We start from the raw sequence: 18,602 nt of genomic DNA on the forward strand, positions 1-18,602 counted from the left end.
TAAGTTAATTTAATCTAATTTAACTTGAAAAATTAATCGCATTGACTCAAGAAAAGTAATATGAAAAAAATGACAATTTATAATAATACTTTCCGTATAGAATTTAAATATCTAAATTTTAATTGAAAATATCAACTAATTTAACTTTAAAAATGAATCACATTGACTCTAGAAAAGTAACATGAAAAAAATGGTAATTTATAATAATACTTTCTATATAAATTTTAATTAAAAATATCAGTTAATTTAATTTTAAAAATGAATGGCATTAACTCTAAAAAAGTAAAACCCGATGGCTAATTTGGAATATATAAATGAAAGAAAGTGCCAAAAGTTCCCAAGTATGTCTTTCACAAACCAACCCACCCTTTGACTTTTAAGTTTATGACTATCAATTTTTAATCAAACAGCTTGACCTAATCAATAGTACAACTTTATAAAACATAAGAAAAAAAAAAGTTTTAAAAATAAAAAGGAGAAAGCCCCAAAGTCCCGTCAACTGAAAAACTGACCCCCCTTTTTCACTTCACACAGCCCATAGTGTCCTCTTTCTAAATTTATTCTCTCACACAGTGGCATACCCACCCCACCCCACCCCTTACTCCATAGATTACAGAGGATTTCATGATTTGCAATAAATGCTGCCAAAAAATCTAGCTATTTTCATCTGCCCTGTTTTTGGTGACATTAATATTCACCACAAATGACTGGTTAAACTTACTTCACTGATTATGGGATGTGTTTTTGGAAAGATTCATATCGTAAGTCGGAGGAGACAGAATTCTAACAATCGGGACGCCGTTGTTGGGGCTACCGGGGATGAGGTGAAGATCACTCAACCTCCGCCGCCATCAGCGGTGGAGGCAAAAGGACCAAATCACACTGAGTCGGTGTCTGAGTATTACAGTTTCAGAACATCGGGAAACTCTTTTGCGACGAATCAGCAAGGGTGGCCGTCGTGGCTTGTAGCCGTTGCCGGAGATGCTATAAAAGACTGGACTCCACGCCGAGCGAATACCTTCCAGAAACTTGATAAGGCAATCATCTGATCCTCTTTTTATTAATGCCCGGTATATGTACCACTGTTTTAGCGCAATGTACTTTGTTTTTACGGGGTAGTTTGTTACTTTGACATTGCCAAATGTTAATTATGTGTGTGTAATAATGTTCCTTAATTGTATCGCAATAATGAATTCTTAGATGCAAAGTAATAATGCCAGGGGAAGGTACAACCTCTAATAAAATCTCAAAAGTGCTGCAAAAGGAATACACAATTTCTAGGGCCGAGGGGTGGACTTGAAGGAATTAATATAATAGTCTTTGGTGGTTGTACTTTTGTTGTTCAATTTGCCTGTTTTCTGTGTGAATGCAGATTGGGCAAGGAACATATAGTAATGTATATAAAGCAAAGGACTTGATAACAGGGAAGATTGTTGCATTGAAGAAAGTTAGGTTTGATACACTGGAGCCAGAGAGTGTTAAGTTCATGGCAAGAGAAATACTAGTGTTGAAAAAATTGAACCATCCCAATGTCATCAAACTTGAAGGTTTGGTAACTTCAAGAATGTCGTCTAGTTTGTACCTTGTTTTCGAGTACATGGAGCATGATCTGGCTGGTCTAGCTGCTGTTCAAAAGGTCAAATTTACTGAATCACAGGTATGACTAATGTCTCTTTTCACCTTCAGAAGAGGAGGTTGGTTGATGTACTTTTAACTTCATATATTCATTTGGGTGTTTGTATGCTTTCTTGGTGTTATCTTGGCTTTTGTCTAATGTATTAGTCAAACTTGGTAGTTGGTTTCCCCAAAAATAGTGTGCTTATCTGTGTACTATTCTTCAAAATTACCCTTTTTTGCTTTGTTTTGTTATTTTGTTTCTGTAATTTGGCTTTCCTTTCATTATGTAACGTGGTGTATCTGCTCTAATTATGTAGTGTCATTTGTCTTCTAGCTTTAATTCTTGTGCTTTCTGATGTTACTGCTGGTCTTTTCTCAAGGCCATTGGGTCCGATCATGGTAGTTTGGGAATCCATTGCTGAGCTGGTTACAGATATTGCATTTTAATTGTGCCTTTTGAGTGAGATAATGGTACCTTCAATGTATCAAAAATTTCTATTAACTCACTCAGCAAAGGGATATTACCTCACTAAACAAATAATTATGATCTTCCTGTTGAAATTGCTTTCTGAATGATAGTTCTGTTCAAGTAGAATTATATTCAGAAAATATATTGAGTTTGCACAGTTTCATGTATTGAAAAGGCATATGGATATTTCTTATACATCCAAGAAGAATAAACAGGACAACGTTCAACTATCTAACTAACCCTAATCCGTGTCCTCCATGACCTCCTATCTAAGGTCAATTGAAGAAAACCATGTACCAGTATTTATCCAACTACGGGTGTGTTCGGTACGGAGGAAAATGTTTTTCACAAAATGTTTTCCAATTTTCTCATGTTCCATTGGTTAAAATTTTTGGAAAACATTTTCTCTAAAAAAAACAAGTTCCTTAAAAGTGAGAAAAATGACTTCCCAATAAAAGTAGGGAAAATAAGTTCCATAAATGGCATTCCACAAGATTGTGTCCTCTCCACCCTCCAACATACCTTATCTTCAGCCCCACCCCCACCTCTCATAGTATTTGTCTAGATTATATATAAATGCTTTTAGGATAATAATTTTTGCTTACGTACCGAATACAAGAAAATAAGTAAGAAGCTCACTTATTTTCCTAACAAACATTTTCTATGAAAAATATTTTTCCTTCATACCGAACACACCCTACAAGAATAAATAATTGATAGCTAATCAATTATCTGTGGTCATGAAAGATATTGCCTTATTTATTCAATATATACCTGAATGAAGTGGCAGGTATTAGTTACTAGCTGAGTTGTCTAGTTTGTATCTTATTGCAGGTAAAGTGCTACATGAAACAGTTACTGTCTGGTCTTGAGCATTGTCACAATAATGGAGTCCTCCACCGTGATGTAAAAGGTTCCAATTTGCTGATTGATAACGAAGGAATTCTGAAAATAGCTGATTTTGGATTAGCTGCATTTTATGATCCTGAACACAAGCAACCTATGACTAGTCGTGTTGTGACTCTCTGGTACCGTCCACCTGAACTTCTGCTTGGAGCTACTCATTACGGTGTTGGTGTTGACCTGTGGAGTGCTGGGTGCATTTTGGCTGAGTTACTTGCAAAGAAGCCAATAATGCCAGGGAGAACGGAGGTGCTGTACTCTTTGTGCTACATTTGATATAAACTGCCTTCTTATTTCCAGAAAATCATCTATTGAGATGCTGTTGATTACATTCTTGGTTGCCCAATTTAATAATCTGACTTTCAAGCCACATAGCTAAATACAACAACAACAACAACAACCCAGTGAAATCCCACAACGTGGGGTCTGGGGAGGGTAGAGTGTACGCAGCCACATAGCTAAATATTTTTATTATTTAATTATTTCTTTTTTTCCTTGAGGCAATAGCGGTCAAGTAAAGTGACTGACTTGGACACTCTTTGCCTTCTTGTTGCATAGGTTGAGCAACTCCATAAAATATTTAAGTTGTGTGGCTCTCCATCCGAGGAATATTGGAAGAAATTCAAGTTACCAAATGCTACTCTGTTTAAACCACAACAATCTTATAAACGCTGCATTGCGGATACATTCAAGGATTTTCCACCCTCTTCACTTCCTCTGATTGAAACACTTCTTGCTATCGATCCCGATGAAAGAGGCACAGCAACTGCAGCTTTGAACAGCGAAGTAAGTCATCTGATCATTTGGATATTTCTTTAAAATGAAATCAATACTGTTAAACCTTAGAGATGGCTTAGTTGGTATGTGATTCTCTGTTTCGCTGTTAATATGTCTATTAGTATTTCTTTTTTTAAGCGGCATTTATTTAGTTTCTGCAGAGTGGAAGTCGTGTAACTCCTCCTATCTGGTTCTTTCTTTGGTTGCTTTCTAGAAGATACCTGTTATATAGACTCTGACTCTTCTTTTACTGGGAATCTAGATGCTCGTAGATTCTTGTGCTTGTAACATGTCTTGTTGTCGTCTAAACTGAGAGTACACTGACTGTCTGCATTTCTTCAAGGAAATACTTCGGGAATCTGCTTAAATGTATTTATGGGCGCTACCCTTTAGCAGAATTGGGTGTTTAAGTCTTTTATTAATGGATAACAAGAAATGTCAAAAGTGTTGCTTCACTTTTAATCTTTTATACCGGTCTGCTCAGTATTCAAGAATCCTGATAATATAATGGCTGATGATTGGAAAATGTCTTACTTGATATACCTAGTTATTTGTGAACAGCATACCAGCTCTCCAAAACTTTTTCATTCATTATACACTGTTCAATTTTATGAGAATTAACAGTGTTTGAACAATTTGTCCTCCTAGTCTCTTTGTTTTTATAAAGGGGATCTTTCGCCACTGTACTTAAATTCCCCTCAGGAACCTCTCTCCTCCACCAGCTGTGACTCACATGTGCTTAGATCTTAAGTCACCTAAGACCTTTGCTGTTTTTTATTTCTGACATGAGTACTTGTAATGTACAGTTCTTTACAACTGAACCATATCCATGTGAGCCTTCAAGCTTGCCAAAGTATCCTCCTAGCAAGGAAATGGATGTAAAACTGAGAGATGAAGCTGCCAGGAGGTATGTCTAAATGATATTGAAATTATTTTACCATGGCTTGCATCTACTGAGACCTATTTTATTTTTAGGCAAAGTGGTTTGCACGGAAAAGCTCACGCTGGTGATGGCACCAGGAAAGTGAGACTTCGTGAGAGAGTTAGCCGTGCAATTCCAGCTCCGGAGGCAAATGCTGAACTCCAACCAAACCTAGATGTAAGTGAGACAAATTGTGTTTTCTTTGTTGTCCAGGTTTTGTCCCAGTAAAATGCAGTGCTAATTATCATGTCTTAATTAGGTTTCTTAGCCACATGTAACCAGTGGTGGAACCAAGGGGTGTACAGGCAGAGAGCACCCCCCCCCCACCCCACCCCACTTTTCATATTTTGAAATCCTTTTTAGAGTATATTTTAGCCCCATAATTTGTCATAAAATTATCCTTTTTCTCCTTATTCTGCACGTTGCACCTGTCTAGAAATCCCGGCTCTGTTCCATCATGCCTCGAAAGGTGCTCATTTTATATTAGACATATGAGACTAACAAAGACGTCTAGCAAAAAGTTGTGTGTTATCTAATGTGATGTGTTTGTTCAAATTTTGAACTCTGGTATGAAGATATTGTTTGTGCAGCAAAGAGGGCATGATACACGGTTTTAAGCATTTTGATGCTTTTAAATAGTGAACATCACCTTTTCTTCTTCATAAAGCTCTTTGCTTTACATGGATAGCATGGAGAGCCAAATAACTTTGGGATTAAGGATTACTGGACCTAATATCAACTCATTTCCCTTCATCCTGGCTCCCTTTGTCACGTATTACTCTTTTCTTTGCATCCTCATACTAATCCCACTTATTTTTCTGCAGAGGTGGAGGGTGATGACACAGGCTAATGCTAAGAGCAAGAGTGAAAAATTTCCTCCGCCACATCAAGATGGAGCAGTTGGATACCCTCTTGATGCATCACATAATGGACCTGCATCATTTAGTGTAGCTGATGCTTCTTTTAATTCAAGTTTCAATCCAAAGGCACGATCTTTGAGAAGCACCACAACTACAGCTGGGACATCGAGGCAGAGGAGAAACAAGAAAGAAGAGCCTCATATGGCTTCGTCTCGTAAACTTATCCATGCATTCCTTCCTTCTTCTGTTAGACTATCTATAGATATGAGACTGAGGGGTAGAGCTTCTGTTTCAGAGACATTTAGTCACCATAGATAAGAGAAAATTTCCCAAAGCAATAAATTTTGTGGCTTCAAGGAGTTTTTCTTGTCTGTTATTGGTTTTTAGCTTAAAGACTCCCTCCTTTTTGCTTGTTACTGTATTCTATTTTTAAACTTTGTAATTAAATTATACAACAGTTTTGTGTATCATATGGATTTTGGGTTTATAATTTACACCTGACATCCATTGTACAGTTGCAAGTCATAATATCATTGAAGCCTTTAGGTAATTATTTGGTTTCTCATTTTCTTTCAAGTCTTGCTTTCATCTATTTGTAAGCGTTGGGTTTTCTTGTTCTTAGCTTTTCCAAGTTGTTCTGTAGCCTGCTAGCTGCTTGAAATAAGCTTGACATGTTTTTTGTTGCTTAATTACAGAAGTTACAACGCTTAATTTTAGTTGCTCGGTAGAGCTGTCTCAAAGCGTCGGTCTAGTGATAGGAGCACAACACGTGATAGGTCTAGTGATAGGAGCACAACACGTGATAGTAATAAGAGCAGCACTTGATGAGTAGGTTAGGGGTGCATCACAGGTTGGAATCCTACGGTAAGAAAATTGTTGATATTCAGTGGAGAAGGGTAAAGGTGTCATTATCCATCGATTTCCGAGCTATGCATCAGATTTCTCGATCCATAAAAAAGCGATGCTCAGTAAGAGTTCAGCTCGTTTAGTTTTGCAAGACACATTCTGGGACTGGTGTAGACTTCTTTGGCCTCTTTTCCCTCATAATGAGAAAGAGGGAATTTATCTGAAGTTTTTGAATGTATCCAATGTACACTATAAAAGAATCAGAGAGTGTTTCAAGCCAACTGTGGATCTATTAAATTAACCAATTTTTCATACTAACCACGTAAATCGTAAAAAAATCACAGTAGAATAATCCTAGGTTATTAAATAAACAGAAATTTAACAAGTTACACCAAGTAATGTTATTTGAGCCTCTTTGAAAACTGGATGGATGTTATTTGAGATCAATTCGTTGTTTTGTACCTAGAAAATAATACTCCCTCCATCTTGTCCAACTTTACTTGTCTAGTTTGAAAAAATCAAGAGATAATTTACCATTTTGTGTCTATTTTACCCTTGCTATTAAATACTATTTATTTTTTCAATATTTAGATACTTATAATTATAGGGGTGATATAGTAAAAATACACCTCTATTTATTGTTTCTTCAAGTGGTATGCCAAGTCAAACATGGACAAAATAAAGTTGGACAGAAGGAGTACAAACATACATCATATAAGCAGCGTAGAGTTTGTTCTCATGAACCATCAGCAGTCAAAACTCACAAAGAAGTTGCAGTGGTGTCTACTACTTTCTCTTCCATCAGTAGTAGCGTGTTTGTCTTACATAACATTTGGTAACACCAGTGTAAAGAGAGCAAGAAAACGGCAAAATTTATTTTCTACAAGTTTTATTTCTAACATTTAGCTTTTTCTTTTGCATGGTCAAACTAAACTTCTCAGGATGGTGAGTTCAGAAGCATCCACTCGCAGGCGGATAAAGAATCAATATCCACGAAGAGGAAAGAAAATGCTTAAAACCAGCTTTGTTCCTACCAAGCTTAAGCAGTTGCAGCCAGTGGAACTGATTTTGCTGCTCTGTAACATGCCCTCTTTGCTGCACGAACAATATCTTCAATCTGTACAGGCAGATTCAAATATTTCAGAAGGAAAGACAACCAGTGGTGTCAACTGTTATTAGCAATTCACCAATAAAGGATGAGAAGATCTATTTCCTATGAGCTTCTTGGTTATCCATTGTTTCCTAAGTACAGCACCTTTACACCTTATATATTTACGTATATATAGCTGTGTGTATGTTCATGACCTATGACCCTTTTTTGGGAATTGATAATATAGACTTCATAAACTTGCAGTTGCATACAATTGTATTAATCTCTCAGTATTTTGTTGCAAACTTTTTCCCATTTTCTTCTCCCTATGCTTCTCAACTGATAAGATGTGGTAAACACTGCATTAGTTAGTATGATATGAATACTAACAATCCTCAGCTCACTCCTGGATATTTAATAAGCAACTGTTCTCCGGATAGCAAGACATCGTGCTTGCATACTGATCGTAATGCATCGTTCTACCAGCTGATCCTCTTTCCAGAGTACATCAAACACTAATCTTTCAATACCATTCAGTTATGCCATCATTCCAGAGAGAACACGGTTTAACGGCTTATCATGTCTTCTTTTCGCCCTCCACCTCCACACCCTTTGGAGCTGATAAGGCACCCTTGTCCACCCATTTAATGATCAGTCATATTTACCACAATAACCATAACTAGAATCGAATGAAAGCTGCTCATATTTACCAAAAAGGGAGAAAAAGAAGTTTACTAACCTGTGGAACAGCCATTCTTTCCAGATTTGCTGCATATGGCATAGGAACATCAGCCCCAGATATCCTCTCGACTGGTGCATCAAGATACTCAAAACTTTCCTCAACCACAGATGCACTGATGCAAAAGGAAAATATAGTCTAGTAAGCTTGACTGACTAAAAACAGGTAGGAAATGAAGCTCTTTTCTGCTTTCTTTTTGGGGGGATGGGGGTGGTTATTGCACGGAATTGTAATAGAATTAGGGGAGGAAGTTTGTAGTAAACCAGATCTCAGCTCCAACGCCGTGTTGTGGGAACCCTTCTTCAACAGTTAAAAGTCTGTTGGTTTTCCTCACGGAAGCATTAATGGTGGGTCTATCAAGTGGTCGGATAGAGCGCAAATTTATGACCTGTTAGCACGAATAAAATAGAAAGACAAAGAAAGAGAAGTGAAATGAAGCTGAAACCTAAAATCACATTAACATTTTAAAATTTAAAGACAGAACTAGACTATGAACTCTATAGTCTCACATACCTCAGCACTAATTCCCTCTTTTGCAAGAATTTCGGCAGCCTTCAAGATTCAAACACGTGGAAATGAATGATTATAGCTAGAAACAGTGTCATGCTATATAGTTTCTATGCAATATCTAATACGGAATACCAAATCAAAGCAATATTTAGGTTTTGATGAAACTCAGCAAAACAAGTGGATCATGAGTTGCAGAACAGGATTAATCAAAGCATTGAATTGAGGACATGTTACATAGCAAGAATTTAAATCTTCATCTAAGGTAAGTACAGACAAACCTTAAGAGCATAACCAACCATCTTTGAGAAAGCAGTAATTGTGATATCCTTTCCTTCACGTTCAATCTGCCAATGTTTGTAAAGTAAGGAACAGCATTAAGGTATTAAATATACACAGAAACAATGACAGAAAGCAGGAGCTTGCCTTAGCTTTTCCAATGGGAAGAGAGAAACTAGAATCAAGAACTTCGGCAGAAACAGGAAAAGACTCACCATATCTGCATCATTCAAGTCGCACAATGTTGATAAGATATTAGGAGAAAAGTGAATGCACTTGAATAACTAAATCAGCAATGAAACTCACAGCAACTCATTTTCCAGAAAAACAACAGGATCAGGATCCCTGATAGCAGCTTTTAGCAGGCCGCGAGCATCTTCAGAAGAGTATGGAGCTAGCACCTTCAATCCAGGACATGCACCAAACCATGCCGCATAGCACTGGAAAGATAATAAAAGGAAGAAATGTTGGGCTTATACCAATCTAGATGCATATGACATACAAACATGCATACACCTTGATGGCGGGGACTAATAATTCGCATGTATGTCTACTTGCTTAAATAACACAATCAAACAAAATGCAGTGAATGATCATGGGAAGAAACTCAAAGTTCTGGAGATGCATCTACTGACACTATCTCATATTTCCTGTTCCTCTCTCGTCCTCTTTTGCTGCCAGTAACGGTAGAAAATATTGTTTTTAAAAGTGAAAAGCGCAAAATATGAAGACGTCCATGGGACTTGGAAGCATGAAAAACAAGAAATGAAGCGTGCACTGCATTGAAGTGAAGCACACTATTAACAGAAAATTAAAAGCTACCAACAAATATGATTTTAGTATATAAAACTGCAATTAAAATAACTAATTCAAACATCCATTGTACAATAATACCAATTTCCACGGGGTACCTGCTACCTCCTAGCAACACAGGTATTGGGTAACTCTATAGTCTATCCACCAAGGCTTGGACAGATCACCTAGTATTTTTTGTCTCGGTTGGGATTTGAACCTGAGAGCTCATGTTTCTCAACCCACTTCAGTGATCACTAGACCACACCCTTGGGTGCCACAATGATACATATATTATTCTGAATCGAAGTCAAGATTCAAAGAACCAATTGCTTCTAGTTTGGGATCACTTTAACATCATTGTTCAAAGCGCACATTTCATTAGACCGATAACCTCTCGCTTCGCATACCTTAAAGCAATGCGACGAAGAGATAGCTTTTAATAACACTGGTAGAAAACACCAAATACTTCCATTGCTAAAACTACTTCCATTTTGATCAATGTTATACCTCCAAATCAGCAAGAGAAACAATATGCCAAGGAACCAATGAAATAGATGCATAAGAGCAACTCCTTCAAGTAAATCATATTTCATTTCTCACCAAAGGCGGAAGATTTGCAGGATTTTTTAAATTTTATTTGTCAATCTTCAATCAGAATATACCAGAACACCCGATGACCTCTTATATTTTATTAATTCATCGTCAATGCTTATATCATTCAATAATTCAATTCACATCTTAAGCATAAATTCAGCAACTCTTTTGTAATACCATATTTCATACATTGTCAAACCACTTTGTCCCATTCTCATTACGTAGCAAACTCAACACCCTTTTACCTTTCTAATTCTTTCCAGGAAACAATTTCCTGAAGTCAAGCATTAGAAAATTTTAAGGAAATACTTCCCACAAAAAGATTAATTGTGCAGGAAATGGCCGCTTGCTGGTTGATGTCTTCTCAAGTTACCCAATAGATGCTAGATACCTAAGACTTCCTATATACTAATATCTTTTGTTTAAGTGTTGTTGAGTACAAATTAGAACTCAAGAAGGTTGTGCAAGCACATGGTTTATACTGCATCCTGAGCACTCGCTTGAGTATAATCAAGCTGCAATGATGCTCTAGCATTAAAACCATTGAGAGAGATTGTTCTTGATGCAATCAGATTTTTTTATTTTTTTTATGAAATAAGTTGTTGTAGATTACAAATCAAATGTTTATAACTCCAAACACTCCAAAAAAACAAGAGTTGGGAGTTAAGAACCAAAAACAAAAAGACTGAGAGGGAATTGATACAATCTAGAAGATAGATGATATCATTTACAGGGGAGAGGTTGCTCCAGCTATAAAGATTGAACAAACACTTAGATCTAAGAGAGCGATTGGGAGTTGAAGTACCATCATAGAATCTTTTGTTGCTTTCTTCCCATAAACACCAAAAATTACAAGTTGAGATCATTTGCTAGATCTTCTTGATGGTCTTGTTCACATTCCATGAACTCCAACTTTCAACTGCTTGTTTTATGTTGTCCAGCTAATTCCAAAAATTGCCAAAAACCTAGTCCAAAGGTCAGCTTCCACAAGGCAATGCAACAACAAGTAGTTTACAGTCTCTAAGTTGTTTTGGCACATAAAACATCTGTTCGCTACTGGAATGCCTCTTTTTCTTAGGTTGTCCTGGGTTAATATGGCATTATGAAGGGCTTTCCAAAGGAAACCTTTAACTTTGGGGGGAGTTTTATATTCAAGATCAGCTTCCAGGGCCAAGGTGTTGTCATTCCATTTGTTGCATTCAAGTGATTGTAGCATGTTTTCACTATGAAGATGCCTCTCTTTGAGCCCCCCACTTTAAGTTATCTGGAAGTTTGAGGACTTATTGAGTAATCTGCCAGTAACCTGTATAAATCAGTGAGTTCCTCCAACTCTCAGTCTTGTAAGTTTCTTCTTAGATGGATATCCCATGTGTTGACGTCCCTGTTATTCTTTAAATCGATCACTTATTAATTAAAAAAAAAATAAAGAGTTGCTTTTGTTGATTCGCCGCTTCTAGTCGCATCGCGCTTCAGCCCAGAAGCCGCCGCTTCTTTTCACATGCCTCACTTCAGCCAGCTGAAGCACTGAACCCTCACTTCGCTTTGCTTCACCGCTTAAAGCGATGAAGCGCTCGCTTTCCTGAACACTGCTTTGAATTTTGCACTCAAAGGGAGACCCAACTAAGTAGAGGGCCTGAAGTCTCTAAGGTGTAATGATCCCTTTCTTTTTGGCATAAGAGCTATGAAGGGGGCATTGTTGGATTTGACCATGTGGCAATGCTGATGGAAGTGGTTGAGAGCTCCCATATATTACGTGCATGGGATGCACTTGTTGGAAAAGAGTAGTCAAATATCAAATAAGTGTGTAACATATGTGTTTAAGCCTTTAATCATTTGTACTGTTTGACCATCATTTAGAAATGTGCTCGACCGCGTGTTCTTTTTTTTTCCGGCTTCAACTCTTCTTAACTACTGCTTTTCCATCCAGAAAAACTGACTCCCTAACTCACTGAATAACTACTTTGTAGTTTCGTCACCTTTTCAAAGAGTCTCAACTGACCGAGTTACCAAAGTCTCATTTCTTGTTAATCCATCTCTAAAGATGAACTCTCACCCTTTCTAGTTAATGAGTACCAATAGCTCTGAGAGGCAAAGGTCAGAAAAGATAGGTCTTTCGGAGATATTAAACAAATAAAAACAATGTAAAAAGACCAATATTTACTGCAGCACCTTTTAACAGTATATACATGTGATACTTAGCTTGGTTTAACCTAACTTTGAGGAACTCCAAGAGCAACATTAGGAAACACAACAAGCTACATTTCAGTTCACTAACATACCTGAGAATGTTGAGCACCAACGCCAGCTGCAGCACCATTAGGACCCCTGAAGACGATGGGGACTGAGATCTGACCGGCAGACATGTAATTTGATTTTGCAGCAGAATTGATAATATGGTCAATTGCCTGCATGAATTCCAAAAAGATTATACCTTCAGTCAGCATTCATAGGTATAAACTATAATCAAGAGATCTTGAAAATATAACAAGTTGTACAAAAATGATATCAAAATGAAGTAACTTCACTAAAATCTCTTAACTGAAATGCTAGTCACGTACCAGAACTAGAATGTCATGATCCGATGAAGTAGAACCTCTATTGTTTATTCAAAGAGAAAGACTAAGATGCAGCAAGAACATTTGACAAGAGAAAGTAATAACAATCTCCATTCCTCCTAATAGAACAGTTGGAGGAAGCTGTTCCTTCGAATTTGGAAGGAAACAAGTGCCATAAAGTTATATATCATTTGGCCAACAATTACTTGATTGTATAGCCTGTGAGCCAATCCAACTTCCAATTTGAAGGAAACAAGCCCCATAAATAACATACCATTTGGCCAACAATTACTTGATCATATAGTATGTGTGCCAACCCAGCAACTCACAACTAAGATTCAGTTACATGCATCTTAGAGCTATAAATTACCACAGGAGACATCATTCTTGTGTCCACAATGACTGAACAGAGTTCAATATAAACAGGGACCTTGTAGTAACTTCCTAATTTTTAGTTCAATATAGACAAGGACCTAGTATCAACTTCCTCTTTTACATTGGAGACTGTTGACACTCTTTCAGAAACAAGGCATTTGTGGTACCACCGCGTCATATTTAGTTCAGACCACAGTTCCTCTAACTTAAGACAAACTTAGCATAAGAATATTCTAGTTGTGTCGATAAGGCATTCTTCTTTGCAAGCTTTTATAACTGAAGTAATGATGGGCATCCATTGCCCCTGAGGAAACACAACCAGAAGAAAATGTTCACTAATGTAGTCCAACTCCGAGGCTCAGAGCCAAAATACCAAAATCACCTTTTGTACTCAAAGACTACAACCTAATTTCCCCTCCCACATTGGTATTTTATTCAGATTTTTGCACTAAATTTAATACAATCTGCACAAGACAGAAAATACAGAAATGACAGGCAATACCATCCAAATTATCAATCCAATTTCAAATTGATCATGCCATAATCTCAGTGTTATCAAAAGCAAAAAGCTCTAAGGTCTATTGGGGCTTTAAGCGCAAAGAGCAAATAGAGTGTGAGCTTTGATGACAAACAGCTCAGAGGGAAATATATATATATATATATATGTATATATATATGTATGTATGTATATATGTGTATGTATATATATATATATATATATATATATATATAAATATATGTATGTATATTCCAAGTCTAATAATTACAAGCATGAATGACAAATATATGAACAAAGAAATTTTTTTTAAAAAGCATGATAAAGTGAATGCATTTGTTTAGTGTCGCTTTTTCAGAAGAGGCTCATTTTGAAGGAGAGTATGCCATAAAACCTTGACGACGACACTGAAGCACACATTAAGCAAGGCGAAGCACTGAACACATTTTGAGCCTCGCTTCAGGGCTTAAGCGCGCCTTTGACAACACCGATAATCCAACCTCTTGCAAATTTACTTGTGCTCAAATATATCATACAACATCTCAACAAGCTAAACGTCATAAATGACAGTAGTTAACTGATACAGACAGCTACCGCATGTGGGCCTCTCCTCTGGCAATGATATTGGTGGATGATTTTTGCATATTTATGTTCGAGGAAATAACAAATAGATATTAATAACAGAATTCAGAAGAACATAGTATCCGAGAGAACAGAAGTCCGACCTGCATTGAAAAGTTGAAAGTCATGAATTCTATAACAGGTTTCAGACCATGATAAGCAGCACCAACTCCCATTCCAGTAAATCCAGCCTAGAAAACAACATAAAATGTTATGTAGTACCTTAACATATAAATTCATTCACAAGAGCAGCTAATTAGTAATTGAACCCCAAGGATCTACCTCAGTAATGGGTGTATCAACAACTCTTTCTGGACCATATTTACTCAACAGCCCTTTGGTAATCTGAAGACAAAAACAGAAGAAGAAAAAAGGTCAAGAACAAAGAAATCAGATAAAAAGAATAAATATGTAGTGAATACAGGATTAAAGAGCAAGCTTGGAAAAACAAAATCAAGGTGAGAAAAGAAAATCTAACCTTATAGGCTCCTTGGTATTCACCAACCTGAATGACAAAATTTTGAAGAGAATTAAATTTACAGATCAATTTTTCACGAGAAGAAATAGCAGAAGCGTGTATTTGCATTGTAAATTTGAAAAAGACAACAACACATGCAGTGTAATCTCACAAAGAGAAAATTCGAAAAAAGCGAAAAAGAGAAAATCATTTATACCTCCTCCCCCATTACAAAGACCTTTGGATCCGCAGACATTTCTTCATCCAGAGCAGAATTTAGAGCATCACGGACAGTCATCTACACAAGTTTTAAATAATGACTTCTTTTTTTATCAACATAACTAAAGCATATTGAAGTGAAAAAGGGAAGTGAAAAATTACCTCTTTAGCTGCTGAAGAAAAATTTCTAGATGCAAATACCCTGCTTCCCAGCAGGAACTGATTCATATTCTGAAACCCAAAAAACAAATAAACCAAAATTTTCATTATTCGGAAATAAAAAATATCAAAATCGACTGAAAAATAAAACAAAAACGATCAAAACTTGTTCAGTTCTCACCAAACCAGAAACGCCTCTGCTGGCCATTTTTCGACCTATAATCCCAGACATATCCGCTTCCTTCTAGCTATTGAATTCCCTATTAACAACCAAAACAAACCTATAACCCACCGAATTTTCAAATCAAATACACCGAAAAGTTCATCAGATCAACAGGAAGAATAATATCAATAAAACTGATGTAATTAATACCGGAAAAATTATATGAAGAAATCAAAAGGTTCGATCTGATTAATCGATAATGAACCTGTAAATTAGGTGTTTGGTGGAGGCGGGCGCCAACAATAGTCGAGACGAACAGAGAGTAACAAAATTGGGAATGTGAGAGAGAGGCACGTTAAAATTGGCTTTTTCCCTGTTTCTTTATTTTATTTTATTACCAATAAAAGAATAATCTCTCATTGGAGGTCTGGCATAGTTGAAGAAAAAATAAAGCATATGATATAAAATTGTAAATCTGTTACTAATTTATTACTCCCTATACTTTGTCACACTTTACTTTTTCATTAGTTAAATTATATGAACTTTAATTGTGACTTTAAGATATATTTTGTTGTATTAAGATGAAAAGAATTGTAATTTATAATAGTAATCTTTTTTATATATATATATATAATTTTGTTGCATAATTAAATATTTTTTTAAATTGAACGTGTGTTGTAGATGATAATATTTTCCTAAAAATGCACCCTATAGCTTAGTTTATTATTTATTTGTGGGCATAGTTTTGTGTTGATGGAAGGTACCTAACATAATATCAGTCAAGTTATAGCAGGATGATTGGAGTCCCTCGTTCTTAATCAGAAGTTTCAAATTTGAGTTCTGAAAATAAATATAAAAAAATTAAAAATATTTATTTTTAAAATGAGCAACATCATTTATTTTAATTTAGTCAAACAAATATTCGAATATTTGGATGGAGTAATAATGATGCCTAGTTGGCAAGCTGGGCTTAATGAGAAATATTCACATCAAAACAAGCGCAGCATTTCTGACTCACCATACGCCTCTCCTCTTTGAAAAAATTAAGTCATCAACGACCTTTTAATGTTGTCTGTAAATTCACTTAAAGATCATTTATTAGAATGTATTAGAAAAAATAATATACGTATTAGATATGTGTAATGCTAATATCTTATTCAGTATATTTTTTTAGCCTATGTATATTAGTTATATACTGTATTGTGTATTAAGGTGTGTATTACTAAAATTATGAATTTTCATGTATTAATAATACAAAGAGTTTCAACACATATATTAAATTTATTAATGACATAACTACCCCTTCAATCTTTCTCAAAGACATTTTTCATTTTCCAGAGATAAAAAGTGTGGAGGATATTTTTATAAACAAACATTTTTATAGAAGTTATGCAATGCATTTTAATACACAAATACTGCATAAGAAACAATCTTAGCATAACTAATGCAAGTATTATTATTACACTATATTTAACATTATACTTATACATCATACCAAACGGCTCTTAATTAGATACTTAAACTAAGACTGCTCTTTATTGAACGCGTAAATTATTCAACAACTCTAACTATCAAACACAAAATGTTGATGCGGCAAAAAAAATGTTTCTCACTTTTATTGGGTGTGCGTGTTTAGAAAACGATTTTTCTTTTTGGGCTGATTATTCTTTTTGATAAGGGTTAAAAATATTTTCATTTATTAAATTAATTATTCATTTTGATTATTATTTTGAGTCTTTATGATACATGTCATTATTTATTTGTTGGTTTTCTATACGTTTTACAAACTGATTGTTATTTTATGTATAATAAGATAAATTTGTTAAGATTAAGTGTTCAATAGATACTAATTTTAATTAAGGTGTCTAAATGAATTATATGGACAATTTTAATTAGTCATCGATGACTTAAGCTTAATTTTTAAGATTATTTTCCCCATATATGCTTATGACAAACTTGCCAATCTTTTTCTATATTAGTAATTATTTTTCTTAATAACTTTTTAAGCTAGATTTGAGCATGTTGAAAGGAGCTTCTCGAAATCGTTAATGGAATAATTATAATAGATGATCATTTGGTCATTTTAATTACCCAAAAAATGACTATTTAATGTATATTTGGTCTATATTTCATGTATAGAATGTATCATAATGTATATTCAGTGTATAACTCATGTATAAGTAATCTATATTGTATAGTCAGTATGCTTTCTATGACTTTTAGCAAGCTATATTTTATAATTACTGTATATTTTCTATGATTTTTTGCTATTTTTATGTAAATACAAATGGTTATATTTGTTGTAAACTAATTAGTTTATTGTATATATTTGAAATTGTCCCATCGTTAGGGTGTGCAAAAATCGAACCGACCAATAAACCGAATCGAAAAAAATGGTTTTGGGTTAATGGGTTTTTAATGGTTTTATTAAAAAAAAATTATCGGGTTATTGGTTCGATCATAGTTTTTAATATTGGGTTATTGGATAAATCGATAACCCACTAAAATAATAGTAACTCGCTACTTTACCCCTAAATAAATATTAAATATTAATATCAATATCTTATTGGTTACTATCTTTGTCCTTTAGCCTTCAATTCATATTATTGTCCTAATTCTTTTATTTGTATTGCACTTATAGAGTTCTTTTCATGTTAGTCGCTATTATTTCTATTTTACGAGCATTCCGTAAAGTTATATAATTGTTTTGATGCACCAAACTATTAGAAAAGTCATATAATCATTTTATAAACATTTTCTTCTTGGTTAAATAGAAAATCGAACCGTTAAGGATAAATCAAAAACTAATAAAAAAATCTTATTAATTTGTTATTGATTTAACATATTTTTAAATCAAAAATCAATAAATCAAACCGATTGACGCACATCCTTACCCATCGATTAATTATATTGGGCTTTTCCACAAGGCCATACAACAGTCTTAACCAATAAGTCCAAGTAATGATAATACAAGCCTTGAGATTCAAGAGGGATCAAATCAAGCCATATAATTGAACTAAATAAACGGGAAAGCAACTCCGCATCTAAGTTAGTACTTCTATAATGAGAAATTTTAGTATTGCAGTTGATTAATGTAACGACCCATTAGGTCGTTTTGAGTATTAGAAATTTTTAGTTTATAAAAGATTCATTCCATAA

At 35.1% G+C, this 18,602-nt stretch overlaps 2 protein-coding genes across 3 annotated transcripts; one reads left to right on the forward strand and one right to left on the reverse strand.

Moving 5' to 3' along the window:
• The first annotated feature begins 497 nt into the window (after positions 1 to 497).
• LOC129896658 (probable serine/threonine-protein kinase At1g54610) lies at positions 498 to 6,099 on the forward strand. The gene is made up of 7 exons (XM_055972593.1): positions 498 to 1,037; positions 1,373 to 1,657; positions 2,921 to 3,238; positions 3,548 to 3,775; positions 4,573 to 4,673; positions 4,742 to 4,865; positions 5,513 to 6,099. Exons 1-7 carry the CDS (start codon positions 732 to 734, stop codon positions 5,864 to 5,866), a joined length of 1,716 nt encoding a protein of 571 aa, XP_055828568.1. The 5' UTR covers positions 498 to 731; the 3' UTR covers positions 5,867 to 6,099.
• Positions 6,100 to 7,092: 993 nt separating this feature from the next.
• LOC129896659 (pyruvate dehydrogenase E1 component subunit beta-1, mitochondrial-like) lies at positions 7,093 to 15,853 on the reverse strand. 2 transcript variants are annotated; one of them, XM_055972595.1, is made up of 15 exons: positions 15,709 to 15,853; positions 15,462 to 15,540; positions 15,284 to 15,352; positions 15,120 to 15,200; positions 14,924 to 14,950; positions 14,728 to 14,790; positions 14,550 to 14,636; positions 12,678 to 12,803; positions 9,316 to 9,449; positions 9,157 to 9,229; positions 9,012 to 9,077; positions 8,737 to 8,775; positions 8,487 to 8,611; positions 8,224 to 8,338; positions 7,093 to 7,511 (listed from the first exon to the last, which is right to left on the reverse strand). In XM_055972595.1, exons 2-15 carry the CDS (start codon positions 15,510 to 15,512, stop codon positions 7,434 to 7,436), a joined length of 1,134 nt encoding a protein of 377 aa, XP_055828570.1. In that variant the 5' UTR covers positions 15,513 to 15,540; positions 15,709 to 15,853; the 3' UTR covers positions 7,093 to 7,433. The 2 variants fall into 2 exon arrangements, with proteins under 2 accessions (XP_055828570.1, XP_055828571.1); XM_055972596.1 differs by having other exon boundaries at positions 15,654 to 15,811.
• Positions 15,854 to 18,602: the final 2,749 nt, after the last annotated feature.

Source organism: Solanum dulcamara, chromosome 7 (assembly GCF_947179165.1).
Source record: "Solanum dulcamara chromosome 7, daSolDulc1.2, whole genome shotgun sequence".
NCBI classification, from domain to species: Eukaryota; Viridiplantae; Streptophyta; class Magnoliopsida; order Solanales; family Solanaceae; genus Solanum; species Solanum dulcamara.